The sequence below is a fragment of the Felis catus genome (genome assembly GCF_018350175.1).
Source record: "Felis catus isolate Fca126 chromosome D2 unlocalized genomic scaffold, F.catus_Fca126_mat1.0 chrD2_random_Un_scaffold_46, whole genome shotgun sequence".
Lineage (NCBI taxonomy): Eukaryota > Metazoa > Chordata > Mammalia > Carnivora > Felidae > Felis > Felis catus.
The window spans coordinates 125,368-150,089 of record NW_025408509.1 but is presented as its reverse complement, the minus strand read 5'-3'; the positions used below and the strand labels follow the sequence as shown (position 1 = coordinate 150,089).

Here is a 24,722-nt window from a genome sequence, read left to right as displayed (position 1 = left end):
GTTCTGCTTCTATTTCCTTCAGGTGTGCTGTTAGATTTTGTAGTTGGGATTTCTCTTGTTTCTGGAGATAGGCCTGGATTGCAATGTATTGTCCTCTCAGGACTGCCTTCGCTGCATCCCAAAGTGTTTGGATTGTTGTATTTTCATTTTCGTTTGTTTCCATGTATCTTTAAATTTCTTCTCTAATTGCCTGGTTGACCCACTCATTCTTTAGTAGGGTGTTCCTTAACCTCCATGCTTTGGGAGGTTTTCCAGACATTTTCCTGTGGTTCATTTCAAGCTCCATAGCCTTGTGGTCTGAAAGTATGCATGGTACAATTTCAATTCTTGTATACTCATGAAGGGCTGTTTTGTGACCCAGTATATGACCTATCTTGGAGAATGCTCCATGTGCACTCGAGAAGAAAGTATATTCTGTTGCTTTGGGATGCAGAGTTCTAAATATATGTGTCCAGTCCATCTGATCCAATTTATCCTTCAGGGCCCTTGTTTCTTTATTGACCGTGTGTCTAGATGATCTATCCATTTCTGTAAGTGGAGTGTTAAAGTCCCGTGCAATGACCACATTCTTATCAATAAGGTTGCTCATGTTTATGAGGAATTGTTTTCTATACTTGGGGGCTCCTGTATTCGGCGCATAGACATTTATAATTGTTAGCTCTTCCTGATGGATAGGCCCTGTAATTATTATCAAATGCCCTTCGTCATCTCTTGTTACAGCCTTTGATTGAAAGTCTAGTTTGTCTGATATAAGTATGGCTACTCGAGCTTTCTTTTGGCTTCCAGTAGCATGATAAATAGTTCTCCATCCCCTCACTCTCAATCTAAAGGTGTCCTCAGGGCTAAAATGAGTCTCTTGTAGACAGCAAATAGATGGGTCTTGTTTTTTTATCCATTCTGATACCCTGTGTCTTTTGGTTGGTGCATTTGGTCCATTTGCATTCAGTGTTATTATAGAAAGGTACGGGTTTAGAGTCCTTATGATGTCTGTATGTGTACAGTGTAGCCCCCACAAAAAGGGCTTCTGTGTTGGTGCACCCGAATCATCTGCAGAGACACAACCACCCACCCTTGTTGAGCCCTTTTGTGACGCTGCACCATTGTGGTCGCCAGGCTCTGGCTGCTGTGCTCCTCGGAGACGGTGGTGGAGGCACATCTGAGAAGAGTGTATCTGGACGAGTGAAGGGGTTAGGAGGAAATGTCGCTTACTTGCGCACTGTGGTTCCGGAAAGGCCTTTTCCGGAGAGGTCGCTCGGGAGCTGAGGCTGACCGAGCACTCTCCCAGCAGTCTGACTCCGAGGCCAAAGGCCGGGGTCAAGGAGGAGCTTGGCTTTGTTGTGAGCGATGGAAGCGGAAGCGGAGCCAGGTGAGGCACCAGGCAGCTGGTGTTGGGACAGAACCTACCCCGTAAGGAGTTGGGTTTTCAGATAAGGGCCTGGGGTCGTTGTGTCCTCAGGGGGAAGGACCGGCATGATGTTGTTGAATTTTTTAAAAGCTGGTGCTGGTTCTGTGTGGATAGTGGGTTGGGGGAGGAGACAAGAATGGATGCAGTGTAGACGTCATTGGGTAGAGTGGTTCCTTCTAATGTGTGGGTTGAGCGCTAAGATTCGTGCTTTAGGCAACAGGTACAAGCCCTTCACATCACCCATCACATAAAGCACAGGACAGTGTGCGTCTTTATATCCTTTACAGAACTACGTAATGTTTAAAAGCAGCGTGTGTAATTGTACGTGTGTGGGTACAAGGCGTACACTAAAGTATTCACCTGTTCTGGAGTGCGTGGCAGGCACTGTACTAGGTGCTGAACACTATGTGCCGCAGTTACCTCGCCCAGAGACGTATGTGGTTTTACGGAGAGCAATAGAAGGGCATGGGAGTGTGTGGTTCGGTGGAATAGGAGGAACGTGTGCACGGTGCGGCTGCAGGATGGCCGTTTTGTCCCATGGGTCGGCGTGGGTCAGCCTCGGGGAGGCGGTTTTCCTTGGGAGGTTCGGCTGCCCTGAGTTCTCCTTCATGCACCCCGCTCTGTCTCCCGGATGCCTTTCCAAGCACCTCGTAGTGAAGCTCCATCTGGGCGGACTGTGGGCTCTTTGAGTTCCACACGGGCCACCACCCTCCTCCCCCCACCTGTGCCTCCTCCTGGGAACAGAGCAGCTTGCTCCCTGGTCCGGTGGTCAGAAGCCAGGGAGATGGCTTTGCCTCTTTCCTGCTCTTCCCTCTCCCTGCTGGTCCGTGGGTCCTGTGGCGTGGAGCTTGCCTGTCTCAGAGGCCATCTGTGAGGTCTCTGGAGATCTGTACCCTGTCATCACTCGGGTGGACTCGGGGAGGGGCCGAGTCCTGCGGTCTTCCCTGCGCCGGCCCCACTCACCTCCCAGCAGCTTGGCTGTGGGGCGGGGGGAGCCTCCTGCTGTGCAGAGATGCTGGCTTCCTGCCCCATCCGTGTACAATACGCCTCGCTCTCTGAGAAGACGGCCTTTCTTTCTGAATCTTTGTCCTGCCTGCTGGCCCTTAGTGCTGGGTGTTGCTGAGCAACTTGGTCACTAACTCCTTTGGGGAAACACGTATGCCTTGTGTACAAGGACCGTCAAAACTTCTCCTTTTCTGCTCCTAGGTTGCTCAGTCAGTTAAGCGGCTGACTTTGGCCCCGTCATGAACTTTTTCTTGGCCAGGGAACCCCCGAGACGGGCTGTGAGCTGACAGCCCAGAGCCTGGAGTCTGCTTTCAATTCCTTGTCTGCCTCTTACTCTGCCCGTCCCCTGCTGCTCTCCGTCTCTAAGAAATAAAGAATGACGCTAAAAAATTAAAACAGAAAATCTATTTCTATTTTACTCTTTTCTGTTGTTCACAAAGGTCGTGCTTGCTCCGTTCTTCCCCAAGGATGAGTAGAGCTGACCGTAGAACAACTTGGTGTTCGGGGTTCCACCCTGCCCACAATTGAAAATCCATGTATAACGTTTGGTCCCCAGAACACTTAACTGTTCAAACTCTCCTGTTGTCCAGTAACCTGAGTAGAAACACAAACAGTGCATTAGCACCTGTATCTTGTATGTGTTATATACTATATTCTTCGAGTCAAGTAAGCTAGAGAAACAGTTTTACGTCACAGGGAAATAGGTGCACAGGTCTACGCTGCATGGATCCCTAAGTTTCTTCTCCGTTTGTTTCTAGAAGGAATTGTCTATCAGAACCCACATCAGTGCTGGCTCAGGTGACACACTACGCTGTTGTTACGTGTATCGTTAGCACTATGCATCAGAAATGGGAGGCATTGGAAAGATTCCTGTGTATTTACGGATGTCACAATTCATGCGTTACCAATGAAGGGTGAATGCTTCGTGATGGCCTGGTGTAATCAGTACGATTGCTTCGTCATGGCCTAGGAGAGACACGGGTGAATGCATGGTTACAAAGCTTTTCTAGCCTGCGGTTTTACAGCCATATTCCTAATACAGTCTGGACACATTGTTACATTACAAAAACGGCCTGTGATAGTAGGCTGAGAGGCATTTTCTCTGGGCGGGGACAGAGAGGCCTGCCAGAAGGAAATGTCATTTTTTGAAAGCCAGGTTATGGAACAACACGTTATTCGTTTTATGTCAGATCTTATCCCCTTATGCCCATGTGAGGATAGGCTGTCCAAGTGCACACAAGTCTCGCACACGATGTTCCTCCTGATGAATGCTTAGGAGTTGGTGACACACATGCGTCCCGGGTGGCCTGGCTGCATGCTCCCTCGATTTTCACGCACAGACGTGTGGGTGGCTGGCGAAGTGGTTCACTGAGCACCTTGGTGAGGATTTGCTGTCTGGAACGTGGCGGTGGGTCCTCACAAACGTGCTGATAGGCAGACCTGCACGGGGTGGGGGGGACCCGCTAGATGGGGCAGTCTTGGGCCTTGGGGCCTGGCGGTATGGGGGTGGAGGCGGGCACTGTCTGTGCAGCTTTCCAGAAGGGCCTTTCTGTTCCTGGCCAATGTTTCCGTAGACGGCTGGCTGGCTTTAGTCCCAGCGCCCTTGTCACGGAAGGGTCCATGTGGGAAAGGAGCCGAGACTCTGCCGGATCACTCCTGGTGGCAGCGTGCTTTCCAGCGATGCCACTTCCATGCCGCCTTCCTCGCCCTCCGTCTGCTTCGCCAGATCTCCTCTCTGTGGTGTCTTCTTCCGTGACCTCCTGTGGGCTTTTCTCTGTGCTCGTGACCTTCTGTAGGATACGCATTTTGAATCCCTGCATCCCCCGACTCTTTTTCTTTTTCTTTTTCTTTTTCTTTTTCTTTTTCTTTTTCTTTTTCTTTTTCTTTTTCTTTTTTTTCTTTTTGCCATAGGCACAGTCTCATTCATGAGTTTCCTGATTGGCTGTGTCATAGGTCCTGGAAATCACGCACGTCATATGGACAGTCATCTCTAGCAGGGATTTCTTGATTGTGTTCGGCTTGATGGTTTTCCCAGAGTTTTTTGTAACGTCCCTTGGCATCTTCCTGACTTTCATAATGTTCCCTCTGTGGCGGTTCTCTTTGGTAGCTTTGACTGTCCTTCTTGTAACGTGCCTGTGTCATGAGCCTCACAGGTCCTCGTGGCCCCTGGTCCGCAGGCTGACTTAGACCCGCTGCGCTCCGGAGCGAGTGAGCCGCCAAGACACGTTTGGTGGTGACCCGTGGGTTTCTGGGTGGCCAGGACATTGTCCAATGTCAGAAGAACTTTGGAGGACAGTCCCTTGCTTTCAGCGTACTTCCTGAGTTGAGGGACAGAGCCGGGATGGAACTGGTCCAGGGCAAGGGCTCTGGTTGTGCAGCAGACCACTGGCCACTGGGACTTGTTGCCTTCAGGACCCTGGGGCGAGCTTCCTACACAGGGCCAGCCGCCCTGCTCACACCCCCGCCCGTATCCGCTCAGTCGGTAGCTGCTTCACCCCTTCCTACCCAACATCTTGGCGCTCACTTGTCTTTCTCGTGAATAAATGTCGTTTGTGGCATTTTCCCCCCGACAGGGCACCTCCTTCTGCACGAAAAACCTGTGCAGGCAGCCATGGTCTCCTCACCTGATTTTCTTGGGTGTTCACTTTTTGTGTTGGAGTGGTTGACATGCGGTGGATGGTAGTTCCTGCTTCTCTGCAATCTTCTCTGGGGCGTCTGGGAAACTGTGTCCTTCTTCTTGGTGGTGGAGGCTGCTTCTCCTATCGTCTGGACCATTTCAAAGCCAAACCCCTTTCTAAAACCACCAAGCTGTCCTGTGCCTGCATTGAAATGTGCCAGTTTTCGATCCTTCCCTTCCTTCTGCCTTACGTCGTGATGTCAGGTCTTCACTTGTCTTGCAGTTTGAGTTGAGTCTGCAGGTGTGCCCGTCTCACAGCAGTCCTACATCCACAGAGATGCCACATCTTCCACACGAGACACAAAGATGTCTCACAAATAGCACCAGGTTTTTGCGTGTGCTGGGGTAGCCGCAGCAAGAGCTTCGAGAATTTCCCTTTCTTTGTGCCTCCATGGTCCTCACGCTGGCCGGCTGGCAGCTGCAGCTGTGGACCTCAGTACATGTCAGGCCATTCAGCCTTTTCTTGTCATACCATGAGTCTTCTCTGCATGGCGGGAGCACGTCCAGCATCCCTGGGGACACTTCAAACGGGTCCTGGGCTGTAGTTAAGGTTCATGGTATTGCCCTTATCACGGGGAAAATGACGCAGGAACCCTGAGAAATCACTTCTCCTGTGGTGCTTGATTTACTGGAGAAAGGAAGTGCTTACCAAGAGCTGAGTAGCAGATTCGTGGATTCGTGCAACACTTGAGGTGACCTCAATAGCAACAGGAGGTGGTGCACCCTTCCCCCAGAGGATAAGGTCTGCTACAGCTCGTGTTATGCGGTTAGGACTTAATCCTGCGTCTCCACATTTGTTTGCCTTTCCCTTTACTGCAAATTGCACCATGTAGGTACGGTCAGTTTCTGTGTGCAAAATGATACGTTTTATCTTGTTAGAGTAGGTTTGTGTATGTTTTCGGATAGGAAATGCTCTAATAGCCTAGTATCTGCATATATTTCATGCATTCGTGGCCTCCCTTTTACTTACTATTTTTGATACTGCGTAGCTGCTCAGCTCATCTGCCAGTCTTTCCAAAAGTCACACATCTCCAGAAAAGTTTCCAATGTATTTATTGGAACAAAAATCCCCACATAGAAATGGGCCTGCACAGTCCTACCTCAAGGATCAGGTAGGCGTCTGTGGGTTCACCTTGTCAAGTCAGATTGCAAGGAACGTGGTCAGTTCTGTGGTAACATTCTGTTGATTTGGAAAGGGTTAATTTATGAAGGAACTTGAAGTATGTCACCAGTTTGTACTTGGATTGTCTAGAATTGCTGAAATCAACAACTCTCTTTATTTGGAATGTCAGTTGTTAAGTGAACCTTTATCCCCTCGTTTGTCCTACAGAGACAAAAGCTCTGGGGCGCCTGGGTGTCTCAGGGCGTTAAGCGTCTGACTCTTGGTTTCAGCTCAGGTCATGATGTCATGGTTCAGGGATTGAGCCCTGCACCGGGCTCTGCGCTCGACTGACTGGAGAGTGTGCGTCCACCTCCTTGGAGCCCACCTGTACGCCATGTCCTGGGCGGGCGCCCAGTATTGGCGGGAGAGAAGCCCCACGCGGGGTGGTGGGCCCTGGCATCACTCTCCTCAGAAACCCTTCATCCATAATATTTCCTACTTGACTAAGGAAAGAAGTCGTAAACTCGCCCTTTCGTCAAGAGTCCTACCATCATTTTTGAAAAGTCCATTGGGTATGGTTGAGTCTGATTGAGCCAGGGGTTCAGGCTAAGACAGCAGCTTTTGAGTACCGTCAGCCTTTCCCCACTGCCGCTCCACAAGCCTGCTTGCCAGACGAGGCCAAAGGCTGGGGATGGGCAGGAGGCTTCTCGGCCTGCTGCTCCCGAGTCAGCAGAGTTCCTGAGTCCTAGACCTGCCATGCACCTGAAAATGTCTGTCCCTTTGAGTGTCAGTCCCTCCGAGAATCCCCGGAACTCCTGTGGGTGGTGAGGAGGGGACTGGTGTGTGTGATGCTACTTGAGGGTGGTGGGTGCTGGGACTCTGGAGGGCCACGGAGGCCTGGTGTGCTCTGGTAAAGACCCCCTGTGTCTCTCCACTTTTGTCCCCTCTCCGACCCCAGGAGTGTGCAGCTCTCGCTGCAGAGCTCCACACCTGCAGGGAGCTACTCGTGCAGAGAGAGGAGGAGATCGCCAACCTGAAGGCGGAGAGAAACAACACCAAGGTCAGTAGGCGCACTGCCAGTGTCTTTAAACACAGGACACCATTCACTCCCCTTGTCCACATGTCCCCGTGGAGTTGGCTGGGACCCATTGTTCTCAGACCTCGTTTGATCTCTGAGGAGAAGTAAGGCCATTTTAACACATTGGAGGGGGTGGCTCCCTACCTGGGAACTGAATTGAAGGGATTCAGACTTGGTTTTGCATTTGGTGAACTTGAGGCCCGGAATGGAAGGTGTTCTTGAAACACGGTGTTCCTTTTGCCTCTCCCGCCAGCTGCTGCTGGAACATTTGGAGTTCCTCGTCTCCAGGCACGAGAGATCTCTTCGGAAAACAGTGGTGAGGCGACAGGCGAAGACTCAGGCCGGCGAGTCCAGTGAGGCGGAGGTACTCAAGGTCCTGAACTCCATCTTGGAGAAGGACAAAACGGAGGATGAAACGATGTGCCTAACCACGGCGGTTCTCGACTTGTGCACATGCTGTGTGTTATCAGGCATACATTGCGTGTTTGTGTGACTGGAGTTTCCTTTTAAGCTCCTTGAATTCTTGTAAGAAGACGGGTCTGTTTGGTGAAAAAGCCGTGGTTGCTTGAAATGTTGTGTGTATCGATTGGCTAGTACAACTTGCATAATGTAATTTAATTCAGGGAATATTTGTCTCCAATGTAAAATTGAAAGCGGTTAACAAGCAAGTTTGTCAACACGAGCATCCGTGAAAAACCTTACCACCATTCTGTCATGTTATTTGAGGCACAAGGGATCTTAGGGTCACTGTATAGTAAGGACTAATGAAACACCTCTGCGTACAAACTCAATCCCTTTGTTTCCAGGTGAGAGAGCAGCTACGTGTGGCACTGGAGGGGTGTAGTTTCGTAGAAGAAGAATTAGGGGCCACACGCAGAGTTCAGCTGCAGACATCATCCCAGGATTTGATTGGAGGGGGTTTCCTTTTTATCCATTGTTTTTAAAACAACATAGGAAGACTAGCCGTGGGGGCCCTCACATGTTGCTTCTCTTTCTGGCTTTCAAAGGTGCAGAGCCAGATGAAAGAGCTCCTGGCTACCCTGTGCACTCTCGTGGCCAAGCTGGAAGAAGACCTGGACATCTCAAGGAAAGACCTCATCCTTTGTAAAGCAATGAACACCATATTACAAAGAGATGTCCGTGAAGTGAGTGTCAGTTGAAATGGCCACGCCGTCGTCGAGCCAAACGTGGGGTGTTTGGTTTGGTCTTGCCCAGCGTGTCCTTCGTCTCCCACGGGTTTTGAACGTTTGGAGTTTGGTAGAAGTAGCAGCAGAATGGGACGTGACTCCGGGGCCCGGGCGGCTGCCTCCCCGTCTGCGTGGTGGAATCTGTCCTCCCTGGGCTCTCCCCTGCCGAGGCCTGGCGGGCAGGCGGCGGAGTGGCCTCGGGTGTGGAGTGTGGGCCACCTGAGCTTGGCCCATGCCGTGCTCTCGGTCCATTTTGGGAACACACTCGGCACGTAGGAACCAGCGTGGTGCTGCCAGGTCGTTTCCGGGGGCACGACCTTGTGAGGGCGGCTCTGCCAGGGGCCGTCACGGCCGCCTCTGCCGCCCTGCCCTCCTCCCAGGGTTCCGTGCTCCTGGTCGTGGCGGTCAGAGTGAACGAGGGGCAGCCCGCTGGTCCTGGTGTAAGGTCATGGAGGAGTGCAGCCGCTTCTGCACGTGTGGTCGTCGATGGGAATCTGATCATTGTCACAGAAACTAGTAAGGGTAGGATGGTTTCTCTGTGCCTCCTCCTGTCACTGTGAGCTGCCCTTTGCGGACAGTCCCCGCACACCCCACCCCCAGCCCGGCAATGCCACCTCGGGAAGACCCTGTCAGACCCTCGAGGGTGTAAGTGCACGAGCAGTCTGTTTAGTACCTCAGTGTGGGTGAGATCGTGTCAGAATTTAAAACAAAAGTATTTGCAGAAATTCTATAACCCATTCAGTGAAGTTGTTGTTTGGCAAAGGTGGGGGGAGACCCCGTAGCAGAGTTCAATATGCAGAGAATTTAGAAAATCATTTCTTAGGACTCATCACTTTCACTCCTGAGACTGCTGACATATTGCTTAGTAAACACGGAGGGCTGGAAGAGGAATCTTTCGGGTGGTGGACAAGAAACGCAGGGCAGGACGTTCTGGTTCCATTTGCAGTGTCAGACACCATGGGATACAATGTTGTTACAGGGTGAGGCTACAGAAGATGACTTCCAGTTATATGAAAGGTGGAGTTTGGCTTCCATTTGTTAACACTGCTGCTTCAACTTTGTGGTAATTGGATGAGATTTCATCCACCTTTTCCCCGGGAAAAAGGATGGTTGTCTCATGGTGTGTGCCTCCAGAGGCAAGTCGCTGTTCTGTGGAAAGCTGAACGGTGTCCGGAGGCAACCGAGGTTGTGACTTCCGGGAGACTTTATTATCCGTTTGTCTTTGAACACATGGGAAAGAATAAGCCTGGGTAACTGGTCAGAATCCCGAGCAGCCTCCGCACTGTCGGCACAGAGCCTGACGCGGGGCGCCAACTCACAGAGCGGCACCGGCTGAGCCACCCAGGTGCCCCGAGGATGCTACTTTTCTGTTTGTTTGGAAAATGAGGATTTCGCCCGGTTTTTGTGTCTGCAGTGTCTTAATGTGTCGTACGCTAACTCTTTCCCTGTTTTCCCTCTGAAATACCTGCTGTAGGCCATGGCCCAGACGGAAGACATGCAAGACAGGATCACTACCCTTGAGAAGCGCTGCCTCAGGGCACAGCACGAAGCCACCTCTCTGCACGACCTCAAGGATAACCTTGAAAACGAGATCGCAAAGAAGGACTCTCTGCATCGACAGGTCGTTGGTTTCGTTGAACTTCATTCCACTTTTATTAATTACAAGTCAAGTTAAGGACCAAGTGTCAATGTCAAGGTTTTAGGATCTTAGAATCTTGTGTTGACCAGCAGGGTTACTTCAACGTCCAGGGTTTAATTCTTTTGAATTTTACGAAGCATGTTATGGGGCTCCCCTCCTTGATTCCTTCTTTGTCTTGTCTTACATGCACGTTACTCTGTTGCCTGTTAGCACTGTTTCCAAAGGAGCAGGGAGTGGCCGGGAATGTGGAGGCAGCTGGCCATTTTGGTTAGTACCTGAGATCGGGGGGAATGGCAGGTGCAGAAGCGTAGTCTGGCATGAGTATGTGAGACCCTGTGTTTTGGGAAGCCGCACGTCTCTTCCTTGGTTGTCTCAGGTCATCCGGCATTGAACAGGAAAACCACATCCAGCTTCTTGGAAACAGAGTGAGTTTGCCTGGTGTGTTTGTCAAATGTGTCAGTCGAACCAAAATGATAATCAAAGTGGAATACTAGGAAGCCATTAAAATGACATGGAGGAATGCTGTTTGAGAGCACGTAGGATGTTTCAAATCATGAGTGTAAAGGGCAGATCGCGAAATACTATGTGTACAGCATGTGATTTATTTTGGAGGGTTTTAAAGCATGATACGCGGTCTGTATATACACACAGAGCCATATGGACACAGAAGATGGAAGGAGTCTGTGGCAACACATGCTAACCTTGCAAAAACCTCACCTTGTACATGATTTTTAAAATGACTTTATATATTTTTAATGCTTATTTATTTTTGAGAGAGGGAGCCAGAATGAGAGAGAGAGAGCGAGCGAGCATGAGCAGTGGAGGGCCAGAGAGGGAGAGAGGGAGACACAGAATCCAAAGCAGGCTCCAGGCTCTGAGCTGTCAGCACAGAGCACGAGGCGGGGTTGACCCCATGAGCTATGAGATCATGACCTGAGCCGAAGGTGGACGCTTAACCGACTGAGCCACCTCGGCTTCCCTAAAAGTCCTTTAACAAAAAATCTCGTGTCTAAGTTTTCCATGTTGAAGTTTTCCACGTTTTTGGTCAAGAGGGAGAGTGTTCCCTCTTCCAAAAAGAACTCAACTGGCATCAGGCATGCTCTCAGAAGTTCTGTGCTGGCTGATGTGCCCACCTCAGAATGCCCTATGTAGCGAGCCCTCGGACCACAGTATAACTATGTTTACGAAGGGTTAGGACCGAACCCGTCTCTCCTTAACGGGTCAGGAAGAACGAGCAAGCTCCTCCAGAAGATGGGTTTTCTTTAATGTGTGGGAACTTTGTCTTTGGAAAGACTTCTTTGAAGATACCGAAGAAGAGCAAAGAGTTTGGCAAGACATGTTTTGCGTAGTGAAAGGAGGACCAAGGCAGTGGGTGACTCCTTGCAGAAAGGAAAGGTTCACTCTGAAGCACCTACCAAACTGTTGGCTTCAGTCAGAACTAACAGTAGATCTCTGCATTTAGATTTTGTTTCACTTTATTAAAAATGGAAGGGGAGAGAAGACTTGCTACACTTTGATGCTTTGCCTTCATTTCCTAGACTGCGGATCAAAACCGCCAGTTGCAAGAGCGCCTGGAGGTGGCGGAGCGGAAGCTGCAGCAGACCCCGAGGAAGGCCAAGTCGCTGCCCGAGGTGGAAGCCGAGCCGGCCCAGAGGGTGGCCACCCTCTGCAAGGTGGGGCCCCCGTTTCCTTCTGGGTCCCATGGTGGGAATGTCATTTTCAAGGCGGTCCGTTCTCGTATCTCATTTCTCACCGGTAACGTCGGCGTGCCAAAGTCCGCGAACCAGCTGAGATCTGTTTTCGGGGCTACTTTGTCTGAGATTGGAATGCTTTTCAAACGGCAGGCATCATCCCCAGTTTTGTTCCCTCCGGTTTTGTCCGACGTGTGCTGTTTGCCGTTGGCTGCATCTAAGACTCACTGCTTTTCAGAGTTAAGTCAGCGACTCAGAGCTCAAGATAGTAGCCTTGGGCAAGAGAAGGACAGGGGTGCCTGGCTGGCTCAGTCAGTGGAGCTTGGGACTCTTGGTCTCAGGGTCATGAGTCTGAGCTCCCCGTTGGGTGTAGAGCTTCCCGAAGGAAAAAAGAAAAAGCAAAAAAGCGTAGAATTTTTCCGAGAAATGAGAAAATCTTATCCTCTTTTAAACACAATCGTTTTTTTTTTATTTAAAAAATTCTTAAATGTTCATTTATTTTGAGACAGAGAGAGAGAGAGAGCGAGCCTTGGCACATACATGAGCAGGGGAGGGGCAGAAAGAAGGAGATAGAATGCCAAGTAGGCTCCATGCTATCGGCACAGAGCCTGACACAGGGCTCGAACGCCCAAACCTTGAGTTCGTGACCTGAGCTGAAGCCAAGAGTCAGAACCCGACTGACTGAGCCACCCAGACACCGTTGTAAGAAATAAATCTTTAAGGAATTCACTCGGAGGTTCCACATATAGAGTCGAGGAACGTGCCAGACACAGTCCCTGCCCTCCCAGCTCTCACAGCCCGCACCACCCACAGAGGAAGGCAGCAGTTGAAGAGGTAGTTTCCACACATGATGTGGTCGGTGCTGGGATCGAGTGATGCACACAGAACGAGGGAGCACATGACTGGGCAGCCAGTCCGTCCTTCCGGAACCGGGGCTGAGGGAACCTGTAGCAGGGAGCCTGTCGGTGCTTCTGTGTCACCGGTTCCAGTGCAGTGAGGGTCCCAGTGGGAAGGGGGGTGGGTTCGTCACGGGATAATGACCCTCAAGGCTGCCATCAAGTCGGGCAGGCGGCATTGGGCGCCCACAGGCCCAGGCTCCAACAGAGTCTCTCCTCCTTTGTGATCTGCATGTCAAGTCTCCGTTTCTTTTCTCACCTGTCCTCTCTCCTGTCCCTGGTCAGCCGTGTAGCCCGACCCTTTGTCTTTGGACACTGTGCTGCTGAGGAAGCTAAATTGTTGGAAGTAACTTCCCAGGTTAGGAAGGCAGCACGCCTGTTTGCTCTTTCCGCTTGCTGCTTCCTCCTGTCCGTGCTGAGTGGACAGGGGTGTCTCCCAGGGGACGAGGCACCGTCCAAGGATCCGGGACCCGGGGTGGGGACGAGACCATTGCCTACCCCCGGTCACCAGCATGGAAGCCCACTGCCTCCCACTGGGACGCATGAAGCCGGTAGGGACTGTGAGCAGGCGGAAGGCCGCTCACAGCCTGTCGTGCATAGGCCCAGCGTGTGGTGTGGGGCAGCCAGCTCTTCTGACCCCACTGTCGCCCACAGGCCGAGCAGAGGCATGGCAACATCGAGGAAAGTCTGCACCAGATGGAGGCCCAGCTGGAGGAAAAGAACCAAGAACTGCAGCGGGTACGTGTCCGGGCGGAGCAGCCGCGCACCTGGCAGTGGTTGAGGATGAGGCGCAGGCTGGGGGTGTGGGGGTAGGGAGTAGTCCCTTGTTTCCCACTTCTCCCCACGTGGACGCCAGGCCCCTCCTCGATCCCATCAGGGGTACAGTGCACTCTTGTGCGAGTTGGATGCTAGTGAACACTCCTAGCATATGGACAATGTTCTCTGGACGCTGGGGCCCCGTAGGCAGTGCCGCCTAGGGGTGGAGGCACCCGCACAGCCCACCGTGCCCACCAGCTCATTAGCAGCTACTCACAGTTGACGCGGGACCTCGTGGGTGTCCCTTGGCCAAAGCGGATGTACTGGCCGGGGGTAGGGCAGCCTAGAGGAGGGGTCTCCTTCGTTAGGACATGACACCGAGGTCCTGAAATCAGGTCACGGGCCTGACCTTTGTCCCCACATCCTGAATTTCTACTTCAGATGTAAAGGCACAGGTCGGGGTAGATGTTCCTAAGAAGAGGAATAGCGTCATCGAGCCTTGACGAAAGGGAGGCCCGTGTCCCTTGAATCCCCTGAGATTTTTCCCTGCGGGAGCTGGTCGGACGTCAACATGAAACACCCAGGTGACAGAGCAGGCAGCAGCCTCCCCAACTTGGGAGGGTTTTGTTTTCACCAGAAACCTCAAAACACTCACCCTTAACCTACACCAGAAACTCGTGTGCTTGGCCCTCAGGGTCAGAGAATAAAACATCAGTTTCCGCGGAATGAAGGTTCTGATGCCAGCATGACGGCTCGTGTTGGCCGACCCCATCCTGCCATGTGTGCTCGCACACAAGCGAGCACAAACAGACGCTAGCCTCTTGGGCTGAGAATTCGACCTCACCTACTTAGAGAAGCACGTCATTGCTGTTAGGACTGCATGGTAGTTTCGAAGGACAGGTGTTGAGATAAGATTCTGTTATAACTGAGACAATTCCAAGGAAACTTTTAACCTGTTTTGCTTGAAAAATACTTGGGTGCCGATCCCTTCTTGTGGGGTGGCCAGGGTCTTTTCCAACTGATGGCCGTTGCTGGGTGTTAGGTGTGGTGGTCGTGCTTTCTGTTGCCTGCGCCCAAGGAAGAGGTGCCAGCAGGTGTGGCTTAGAGATGAGGAAGCCCGAGCCTGGAGGGACTGTCCATTGCCTAGCCTTGCCAAGCTAGGGCCGCGGACTCGGGCTGGTTTGTTGTCTGGGGGCGCTGGGGGCTCCGCGGGGGGTTTGCACCAGGTGGGGCAGACGGGAGGGAAGGCCTGGTGGCTGGCTGCGCTCGCCCTAGGGCTGGGGAAGAGGCGCTGAGAACCCGGCGGGGCGGGCCCGGAAGGCAGGGGCTGCCTGATGGCCCTCGCTCGCTTCCACCCTCTTCCCAGGGAGCAGCCCAATGTGGTGTGGTGCCGAACTGCGAGGTGCCTTGCTGTGCGGGATGGAAGCCGAGGTGGGCGTGGGGCCAAGCCTGGAGCAGCCTTCAAGAGTCCCGGGATTGGAGAACGCCGGGGCTTGCGCCAGACAGTGTTGCCAGGGTGCACTTGCAGGGCCTCTGCCACCCGCCCCGGACCCGGGGCCTTGGCCCGCGGCGGAGGGCGGCGGCAGGCAAGCAGGCAGGCATGCAGGCAGGATGGCAGGCAGGCAAGCAGGGAGGCAGGCAGGCTGGCAGGCAGGCAAGCAGGGAGGCAGGCAGGCAGGCTGGCAGGCAGGCAAGCAGGCAGCCGCGTGCCTGGGTGAAGCGCTGCACCTGCTTGGCTTGGGACGGGTGGAGCAGGCTTTTGAAGCGCCCAGAAGCAGCCACTGGCCTGTTCGGCCATACCAGCCAGAAACCACCCGACCCGTCTTTTCTGGGAAGCTAAGCAGGGTCAGGCCAGGTTAGCACTTGGAGGGGAGCCGGCCTGGGAATACCAGGTGCCTTTTGCGTTTTAAGCCTGCGGCCTCCTTCGCCTCCCCTTTGGAGCCCTCCGCCCCTGCCCCCTCCCTGCCTGTGTCCCTGTCTCCCCAGGGAGCAGCGCTGCTGGGGCCAAACACACCCCAGCCTCTGCTCCCTCAGGCCCTCCCGGGCCAGCAAGGCGGCCTTGCCTGTGCCGGCCCCGCCCCGCCTCGCCCCCCCACCCCGCCCCTTGCGCGCACACCCCAGGGCACTTCATTTTTTGTTTTTAATTTTTTTTTCAACGTTTATTTATTTTTGGGACAGACAGAGACAGAGCATGAACAGGGGTGGGGCGGAGAGAGAGGGAGACACAGAATCGGAAACAGGCTCCAGGCTCCGAGCCATCAGCCCAGAGCCTGACGCGGGGCTCGAACTCACAGACCGCGAGATCGTGACCTGGCTGAAGTCACACACTTTACAGACTGCGCCACCCAGGCGCCCCCCCAGGACACTTCAAAGGGGCACGCTCCCCACTCCCGGAACCCGGCCAAATCCCACTGCAGCCCCTGGAAGGCACCCCCCAGCTTTGCACCTTTCCTGACACACCACCCAAACCCGCACCCACTCCGAGGGGGGGTGCGGTGTGGGTGGAACCGGAGGCTGGCGCCTAGGAGCTTGAGGGTGGGGGCTGGGTGGGTGGATACAGGAACCCAGGAGCGGGCGGGAGGGGCAGCGCGACCCCAGACTCAGCATCCGCCACAGGCCTGGGCTCCCTGGGTCCTGGACCTCTTCCCTACCTCCAGCCCTCATCCCCAGGGCCCTGGCATTTCTCGAGGCCCAGCTAGGGCCGCGTACTCGGGCTGGTGATGTTGTCTGGGGGCGCTGGGGGCTCCGCGGTGGGTTTGCACCAGGTGGGGCAGACGGGAGGGAAGGCCTGGTGGCTGGCTGCGCTCGCCCTAGGGCTGGGGAAGAGGCGCTGAGAACCCGGCGGGGCGGGCCCGGAAGGCAGGAGCGGCCTGAGGGCCCTCGCTCCCTTCCACCCTCTTCCCAGGGAGCAGCCCAATGTGGTGTGGTGCCGAACTGCGAGGTGCCTTGCCGTGAGGGATGGAAGCCGAGGTGGACGTGGGGCCAAGCCTGCAGCAGCCTTCAAGAGTCCCGGGATTGGAGAACGCCGGGGCTTGCGCCAGACAGTGTTGCCAGGGTCCTCTTGCAGGGCCTCTGACACCTGCCCCGGACCCGGGGCCTTGGCCCGCGGCAGAGGGCGGCGGCAGGCAAGCAGGCAGGATGGCAGGCAGGCAAGCAGGGAGGCAGGCAGGCAGGCTGGCAGGCAGGCAAGCAGGCAGCCGCGTGCCTGGGTGAAGCGCTGCACCTGCTTGGCTTGGGACGGGTGGAGCAGGCTTTTGAAGCACCCAGAAGCAGCCACTGGCCTGTTCGGCCATACCAGCCAGAAACCACCCGACCCCGTCTTTTCTGGGAAGCTAAGCAGGGTCGGGCCAGGTTAGCACTTGGAGGGGAGCCGGCCTGGGAATACCAGGTGCCTTTTGCGTTTTAAGCCTGCGGCCTCCTTCGCCTCCCCTTTGGCGCCCTCTGCCCCTGCCCCTTCCCTGCCTGCATCCCTGTCTCCCCAGGGAGCGGCGCTGCTGGGGCCAAACACACCCCAGCCTCTGCTTCCTCAGGCCCTCCCGGGCCAGCAAGGCGGCCTTGCCTGTGCCGGCCCCGCCCCGCCTCGCCCCCCCACCCCCCCCGCCTTGCGCGCACACCCCAGGGCATTTCATTTTTTTTTTAATTTTTTTTCAACGTTTATTTATTTTTGGGACAGACAGAGACAGAGCATGAACAGGGGTGGGGCGGAGAGAGAGGGAGACACAGAATCGGAAACAGGCTCCAGGCTCCGAGCCATCAGCCCAGAGCCTGACGCGGGGCTCGGACTCACAGACCGCGAGATCGTGACCTGGCTGAAGTCAGACACTTAACCGACTGCGCCACCCAGGCGCCCCCCCAGGGCACTTCAAAGGGGCACGCTCCCCACTCCCGGAACCCGGCCAAATCCCACTGCAGCGACTGGAAGGCACAGCCCAGATTTGCACCTTTCCTGACACACCACCCAAACCCGCACCCGCTCCGAGGTGGGGGGCGGTGTCGGCGGAACCGGAGGCTGGCTCCTGGGGGCTGGAGGGTGGGGGCTGGGTGGGTGGATACAAGAACCCAGGAGCGGGCGGGAGGGGCAGCGCCACCCCAGACTCAGCATCCGCCACAGGCCTTGGCTCCCTGGGTCCTGGACCTCTTCCCTACCTCCAGCCCTCATCCCCAGGGCCCTGGCATTTCACGAGGCCCAGCTAGGGCCGCGGACTCGGGCTGGTGATGTTGTCTGGGGGCGCTGGGGGCTCCGCGGTGGGTTTGCACCAGGTGGGGCAGACGGGAGGGAAAGGCCTGGTGGCTGGCTGCGCTTGCCCTAGGGCTGGGGAAGAGGCGCTGAGAACCGGCGGGGCGGGCCCGGAAGGCAGGAGCGGCCTGATGGCCCTCGCTCGCTTCCACCCTCTTCCCAGGGAGCAGCCCAATGTGGTGTGGTGCCGAACTGCGAGGTGCCTTGCTGTGCGGGATGGAAGCCGAGGTGGGCGTGGGGCCAAGCCTGGAGCAGCCTTTAAGAGTCCCGGGATTGGAGAACGCCGGGGCTTGCGCCAGACAGTGTTGCCAGGGTGCTCTTGCAGGGCCTCTGCAACCCCGGACCCGGGGCCTTGGCCCGCGGCGGAGGGCGGCGGCAGGCAAGCAGGCAGGCAGGCAGGCAGGCTGGCAGGCAGGCAAGCAGGCAGGCGCGTGCCTGGGTGAAGCGCGGCACCCGCTTGGCTTGAGACGCGTGGAGAAGGCTTTTGAAGCGCCCAGAAGCAGCCACTGGCCTGTTGGCCATTCCTGCCAGAACGCGCCGGACCCAGTCTTTTCTGGGAAGCTAAGCAGGGTCGGGCTGTGTTAGCACTTGGAGGGGAGCCGGCCTGGGAATCCCGGGTGCTGTCGCCTTTTGCCTTTTAAGCCTGGGGCCTCCTTCACCTCCCCTTTGGCACCTGCCGCAGCTCCCCCCTCCTTGCCTGGATCCCTGTCTCCGCAGGGAGCTGTGCTGCTGGGGCCAAACCCACCCCAGCCACTGCTCCCTCAGGCCTTCCGGGGCCAGCAAGGCGGCCATGCCTGTCCTGGCCCCGCCCCGCCCGCCCCCCCCCTCCCCCCCCTCCCCGGACCCGCACACCCCCGGGCCCTATAAAGGGACACGTTCCCCACTCCCGGGTACCGGCCGGCCGGGACACCCTTGCCCTTGCCCTTGCCCTGTTCTCCTCACAAGCATGTGCTCGTTCTTATGGCAATGACGACAGTCTTAAGTGGTGGTGTGGGAGGAAATCAGTCCAGTCCTGGTTTTGTAGAAGGAGAATGCAACGTTTTGTGTCTTTTCAAATAAATAACTGAAACATTCCCCCGAGCACAGGGCCCTGGATTGCAGTGAGATATCCGGCTACCCCCAAAACACCATTTACAGGCTCTATTCCCAGGCTGCAGCCAGCGTGATATGATGTCAAAAATATCTCTGAAGACTATCAGTGTCAAATAGCAAAAAGGAAAGAAACCAAACTCCTCATCTCTGTGAAACTATTGGTTTCTCAATAGCTAATTGGTTTGTTTATTTGTTTTTTATAGTTTTTGTTTTTTTTTATTTTTGAAAGAGACAGAAACAGCAAGAGCGGAGCAGGGGCAGAGAGTTAGGGGGAGACAGAATCCTAAGCAAACTCCCCACTGTCAGCACTGAGCCCAATGCAAGGCTCACATTCACCAAGTGTGAGAACACGACCTGTGCCGAAACCAAGACTCAGATGCTTCACTGACTGAGCCACCCAGTCGCCCCTGTTTTTAGAGTTTGAGAGAGAGAGAGAGAGAACGAGTGTGTATGAGGAGAAAGGGGCAGAGAGAAAGGAGCAAGAGGACCCAAAGCAGGCTCCACGCAGAAAGCAGCCAACCCACACTTTTTGTTACCTCTCAACTTGCAAAAATACCCATTTCGGGGAGCAGTGGGGTGGGAGAACCAGAAGGCACTACCACGAATCTTAGTGTTTTCATTACACAAAGTATAAGGATGTGAAAGAAAACACATCAGCAACATCTAAGGGACAGAATTTTCCCAGCATGGTTCCAGGGGCAAAAGGTCTACTTTCAGTATCAAATTGCATACAGCAAGGTGGCAACTATCCAAGTTATTGTAAAACACTTTTATACCCTTCAAACATAGGGACATTCAAATCAGACCGCTGTTAAACAGTTTCTACAAATTTGCATTCCCAGGGAACCAAAAGCCCGAGGGTTCCTACGGAATTGTGAGCAGTAACAGAAATAACGGCATTTCAACTGAAGTACAACTGACAGTGTGCCGGTCATGATCCTTATTATGAGTTCTGAGGAGACTAGATTGAGGCAGACGGAAAGAGGAACCAACGGACAAGTCCGGGGACTGAAGGGGAAACAGCCTCTAGCGGGAAGGTGCCCTGTGGGCCCAGTGTGGACGTGAGGCACGCCGCTCCAGACCTCGTAGGCACACGGGCCCTGAAGGGTGGCCACATGCTTTGCCTGCTGTCCAGTGTGCGCCTGCTGCCCCTCTGCAGAGGCCATGGGGACAGACCCCTCCCGGTACCGTGGAGCACCCACCTGGGAGGTGGCTGGACTCGGCCAGCAAAAGGCGAGGAGGAAAGTGTGAAGTCACAATTACATTCAGAACACTCGACGTGACACACAAGAAAGGACCTTAAGGGCCGCAGTGAGGAGGGTAGAGTGGCCTCAAGGAGGAGCGTGTAGCGGTAGGAGAGTCAAGGGTATTCGGTGGGACCTGGCGGGTCTGTGGAAAGGCCTGCAAGCCCCGGAACATTCAGTATGGGGCGAGCACAGCCAAGGATGGCTAACGCGTGTTCTCAGAGAGGCCACACCCCTCGGACATCTGCTCGGTGCTTGGTCTGTTTCTCAACTGACATTTCTTTTTTAAGCATAATGGGATTCACCAAATCAAGTTTTAATAAACCGTGTGCAACCTAATGTACCTGTGGGGAATTGGTCTGTTTCCAGAAACTCTCAGATGCCGAAGGCTTGCCCAGCTTTGGTGGGGAAAAAACAGAATCCTAGACGTAAAACGCAGGGAAGCACTTTGTTGTTCCAAACCTCACACTTAACACTAAGGACTAGGAAGTGCAGAAACTAAAGATCAGCCAGCAAAGGTTCTGAACAGGAAGACACAGAATGACCTAACTATGCCCTGACAGAAAGGAGAAGGGAAGTCTTACTCCACAGAAAGAAACTATGTATCCTTCACAGCAGTAAACGATGGGCCCTGGCGGGAGAGACAGTACAGGAAGAGGAAATCCCAGCGATTGTCAGCTGTGCCCTCCACACAAGGCCCACGGGTCAGGGCGTCCATCCCTTGACCCAATGGCCATAAGCTCTCTGTGGCGGGGAGGGAAGGAACCATCCCAGAGTCGCCTGAGCTATGAGGGATCTTGTGCCAGAGCCTCCTGAGGTGGCCTCGTGAGGGCTGCTTCGGAATCTGTGTCTTCTCCTGTCTCTGCCCCTCCCGTGCTCATGCTCTGTCTCTGTCTCTCAATAATAAACAAACATAAAAAATTTAAAGAAAAGCTACAAAAGGAGAATGAGGTCCACTCTTTAAACTTGTTCACAAACACATGTAAAAAGTTGATTTCCGTAAGAACACTACGACCTTTATTAGAGTCGCACTATGTTCTTTCCAGGGTCTCGCGCCTTCCTTCTGGGTGCACACCCAGCACCCTGCCCCGCGGTGGGAGCCCAGTGCTTCCTGATTGGTCTTCTGAGAGTTGTGGTGCCAGGGAGCTCAGGGTGTGCGTGGGGCAGGGGTGGGGGGAGGACGTGCCCAGGTCCCCCCCGCCCAGGCTTGCCGCGGCCTCAGCTCCCAGGTTCTGCGGGTCACTCCAGGCAAGCTGCCCAGGCCCCCAGGACTAGGCTCTGATAGAGCCCACGCACTGAGGACACCCACGATGCCTAGCTGTAGTAGGTGGAAGAGCACACTAATATTCAAGCAGATAAGCAGAAGTTAGGAGTCATCTTAGATCATTGAAGCCTGAGCGGGCCACAGCCTGGTTACATGCGAAGTCGGCCATTCTCCACCATTGTTCACATTCCAGTCAAAGAGCCTCCCTCGGCGCCATCGCCGAGGGGCTGGGGCAGGTCAGCATGTCACGGACTGACGACCAGCTGCATCTTCTTTGGCTGCATAGAGGACAGAGAGGAAGTGACCCAGAAGTCTGCAGGGAGAGTCTCTGCTGACCCAGCAGCTAAGTCGCAAATGTCCTTTGGTCTACATTGTTTTCTCCAAGAAGGTGCCTTCCTAAAGTTTTGTCATCATCCAGAAATCAAGACTGATTGGAAATTAAAAAACAAAAGTGTATACTAAACTTACCAGCCCTTTAAAGGGCAGACCTCGCTCTGCAATTTTGTTTACAGGTATTTACCCACATTCCTGACAGCCATCGGGCCCCCTGCCCAGAAGGCAGCCCCAGGGGGTAAAGGGAGACAGGGCCACACTTGTGCCAGCACCCTGACCGGGCACAAGTCAGCAGAGTCCTGGGCTGCCTGGGCCTGCTCCACTGTCTATGTGAAATCACCTTCCTGCCATAGAAGATACTACCTTTTCGTTTTCCAAATAGTCTTTAAGCTGCAGACAGTGCCACACGCTGGGACAGTCCCACAGCACCCTTGCCCTTGCCCTGTTCTCCTCACGAGCATGTGTTCGTTCTTATGGCAATGACGACAGTCTTAAGTGGTGGTGTGGGAGGAAATCAGTCCAGTCCTGGTTTTGTAGAAGGAGAATGCAACGTTTTGTGTCTTTTCAAATAAATAACTGAAACATTCCCCCAGAGCACAGGGCCCTGGATTGCAGTGAGATATCCGGCTACCCCCAGAACACCATATACAGGCTCTATTCCCAGGCTGCAGCCAGCGTGTTATGATGTCAAAAATATTTCTGAAGACTATCAGTGTCAAATAGCAAAAAGGAAAGAAACCAAACTCCTCATCTCTGTGAAACTATTGGTTTCTCAATAGCTAATTGGTTTGTTTATTTGTTTTTTATAGTTTTTGTTTTTTTTTATTTTTGAAAGAGACAGAAACAGCAAGAGCGGAGCAGGGGCAGAGAGTTAGGGGGAGACAGAATCCTAAGCAAACTCCCCACTGTCAGCACTGAGCCCAATGCAAGGCTCACATTCACCAAGTGTGAGAACACGACCTGTGCCGAAACCAAGACTCAGATGCTTCACTGACTGAGCCACCCAGTCGCCCCTGTTTTTAGAGTTTGAGAGAGAGAGAGAGAGAACGAGTGTGTATGAGGAGAAAGGGGCAGAGAGAAAGGAGCAAGAGGACCCAAAGCAGGCTCCACGCAGAAAGCAGCCAACCCACACTTTTTGTTACCTCTCAACTTGCAAAAATACCCATTTCGGGGAGCAGTGGGGTGGGAGAACCAGAAGGCACTACCACGAATCTTAGTGTTTTCATTACACAAAGTATAAGGATGTGAAAGAAAACACATCAGCAACATCTAAGGGACAGAATTTTCCCAGCATGGTTCCAGGGGCAAAAGGTCTACTTTCAGTATCAAATTGCATACAGCATACAGCAAGGTGGCAACTATCCAAGTTAGGTGCACTGCCAGTGTCTTTAAACACAGGACACCATTCACTCCGTGTCCCCATGGATTTGGCTGGGACCTATTGCTCTCAAACCTTGTTTGATCCGTGAGGAGGAGTAAGGCCATTTTAACACATTCGAGGGGGTGGCTCCCTACCTGGGAACTGAATTGAAGGGATTCAGACTTGGTTTTGCATTTGGTGAACTTGAGGCCCGGAATTGAAGGTGTTCTTGAAACACGGTGTTCCTTTTGCCTCTCCCGCCAGCTGCTGCTGGAACATTTGGAGTTCCTCGTCTCCAGGCACGAGAGAGCTCTTCAAAAAACCATCATCGGGCGACAGGCGAAGACTCCGGCCGGCGTGTCCAGTGAGGCAGAGGTGCTCAAGGTCCTCAACTCCATATTGGAGAAGGACAAAACGGAGGATGAAACGATGTGCCTAACCACGGCGGTTCTCGACTTGTGCACATGCTGTGCGTTATCAGGCATACATTGCGTGTTTGTGTGACTGGAGTTTCCTTTTAAGCTCCTTGAATTCTTGTAAGAAGACGGGTCTGTTTGGTGAAAAAGCCGTGGTTGCTGGAAATGCTGTGTGTATCGATTGGCTAGTACAACTTGCATAATGTAATTTAATTCAGGGAATATTTGTCTCCAATGTAAAATTGAAAGCGGTTAACAAGCACGTTTGTCAACACAAGCATCCGTGAAAAACCTTACCACCTTTCTATCATGTTATTTGAGGCACAGGGGATCTTAGGGTCACTGTATAGTAAGGACTAATGAAACACCTCTGCGTACAAACTCAATCCCTTTGTTTCCAGGTGAGAGAGCAGTTACGTGTGGCACTGGAGGGGTGTAGTTTCGTAGAAGAAGAATTAGGGGCCATACGCAGAGTTCAGCTGTAGACATCATCCCAGGATTTGATTGGAGGGGGTTTCCTTTTTATCCATTGTTTTTAAAACAACATAGGAAGACTAGCAGTGGGGGCCCTCACATGTTGCTTCTCTTTCTGGCTTTCAAAGGTGCAGAGCCAGATGAAAGAGCTCCTGGCTACCCTGTGCACTCTCGTGGCCAAGCTGGAAGATGTTGTCTGGTGATGTTGTCTGGGGACGCTGGGGCTCCGGTTGGCGTTTGAGCCAGTTGGGGCAGAAGGGAGGGAATGGCCAGGTGGGGGGCTGGCAGGCAGGCAGGCAGGCAGGCAAGCAGGTGCATGGGTGAAGCGCGGCACCCGCTGGGCTTGGGACGCGTGGAGCAGGCTCTTGAAGGGCACAGAGGCAGCCCCTGGCGTCTTTGGCCATACCAGCCTGAACGCGCCGGACCCCGTCTTCTCTCGGAAGTTAAGCAGGGTCGGGCCGGCTTAGTACTTGGATGGGAGACCGCCTGGGAACACAGGGTGCTGTAGGCTTTTGCCTTTTGCCTTGGCCTCCGTGACCTGTCCTTTGGCGCCCGCCGCTCCCCCCCTTCCCTCCCTGTGTCCCTGTCTCCCCAGGGAGCACGGCTCCTGGGGCCAAACACATCCCAGCCAGTGCTCCCTCAGCCCCTCCCCGCCAGCAAAGCGGCCTGGCAGGGCCTGGTTCCGCCCCGCCCCCCCCTCCAGGGCCCCGCCCCCCCCGCACACCTCACCGCACTTCACAAGGGGCACGCTCCCCGCTTTCCGCCTTGGCCAAATCCCACTGCACCGACTGGAAGCCACAGCCCAGCTTTGCACCTTTCCTGACACACCACCCAAACCCGCACCCGCACGGAGGGTGGGGGGTGCG

At 54.1% G+C, this 24,722-nt stretch overlaps 2 protein-coding genes, 1 long non-coding RNA gene and 1 pseudogene across 7 annotated transcripts in view; 2 read left to right on the top strand and 2 right to left on the bottom strand.

Moving 5' to 3' along the window:
* The window catches only part of LOC123383596 (liprin-alpha-1-like), a 163,665-nt gene that overhangs the window by 73,301 nt on the left and 65,642 nt on the right, over positions 1-24,722 (bottom strand). The gene's annotated exons all lie outside the window — the stretch shown is intronic.
* Positions 1,109-23,364, top strand: LOC123383597 (liprin-alpha-1-like). Of its 4 annotated transcripts, none has more exons than XR_006593489.1 (9): positions 1,116-1,366; positions 7,148-7,249; positions 7,521-7,631; positions 8,275-8,412; positions 9,929-10,075; positions 11,632-11,766; positions 13,335-13,418; positions 13,878-14,020; positions 23,231-23,364. XR_006593489.1 is itself a non-coding variant. In XM_045051542.1 (8 exons), exons 1-8 carry the CDS (start codon positions 1,199-1,201, stop codon positions 19,641-19,643), a joined length of 921 nt encoding a protein of 306 aa, XP_044907477.1. In that variant the 5' UTR covers positions 1,109-1,198; the 3' UTR covers positions 19,644-20,348. The 4 variants fall into 4 exon arrangements, 2 of the variants coding, with proteins under 2 accessions (XP_044907477.1, XP_044907478.1); XR_006593488.1 differs by lacking the exon at positions 23,231-23,364 and adding an exon at positions 19,608-20,348; XM_045051542.1 differs by lacking the exons at positions 13,878-14,020; positions 23,231-23,364 and adding an exon at positions 19,608-20,348 and having other exon boundaries at positions 1,109-1,366.
* Positions 21,004-24,710, bottom strand: LOC123383600. Of its 2 annotated transcripts, none has more exons than XR_006593491.1 (2): positions 24,581-24,710; positions 21,004-21,551 (listed from the first exon to the last, which is right to left on the bottom strand). It is a non-coding gene; the product is annotated as an uncharacterized LOC123383600 (long non-coding RNA). The 2 variants fall into 2 exon arrangements; XR_006593492.1 differs by lacking the exon at positions 24,581-24,710 and adding an exon at positions 23,122-23,259.
* On the top strand, positions 24,249-24,367 carry LOC123383603 (annotated as a pseudogene).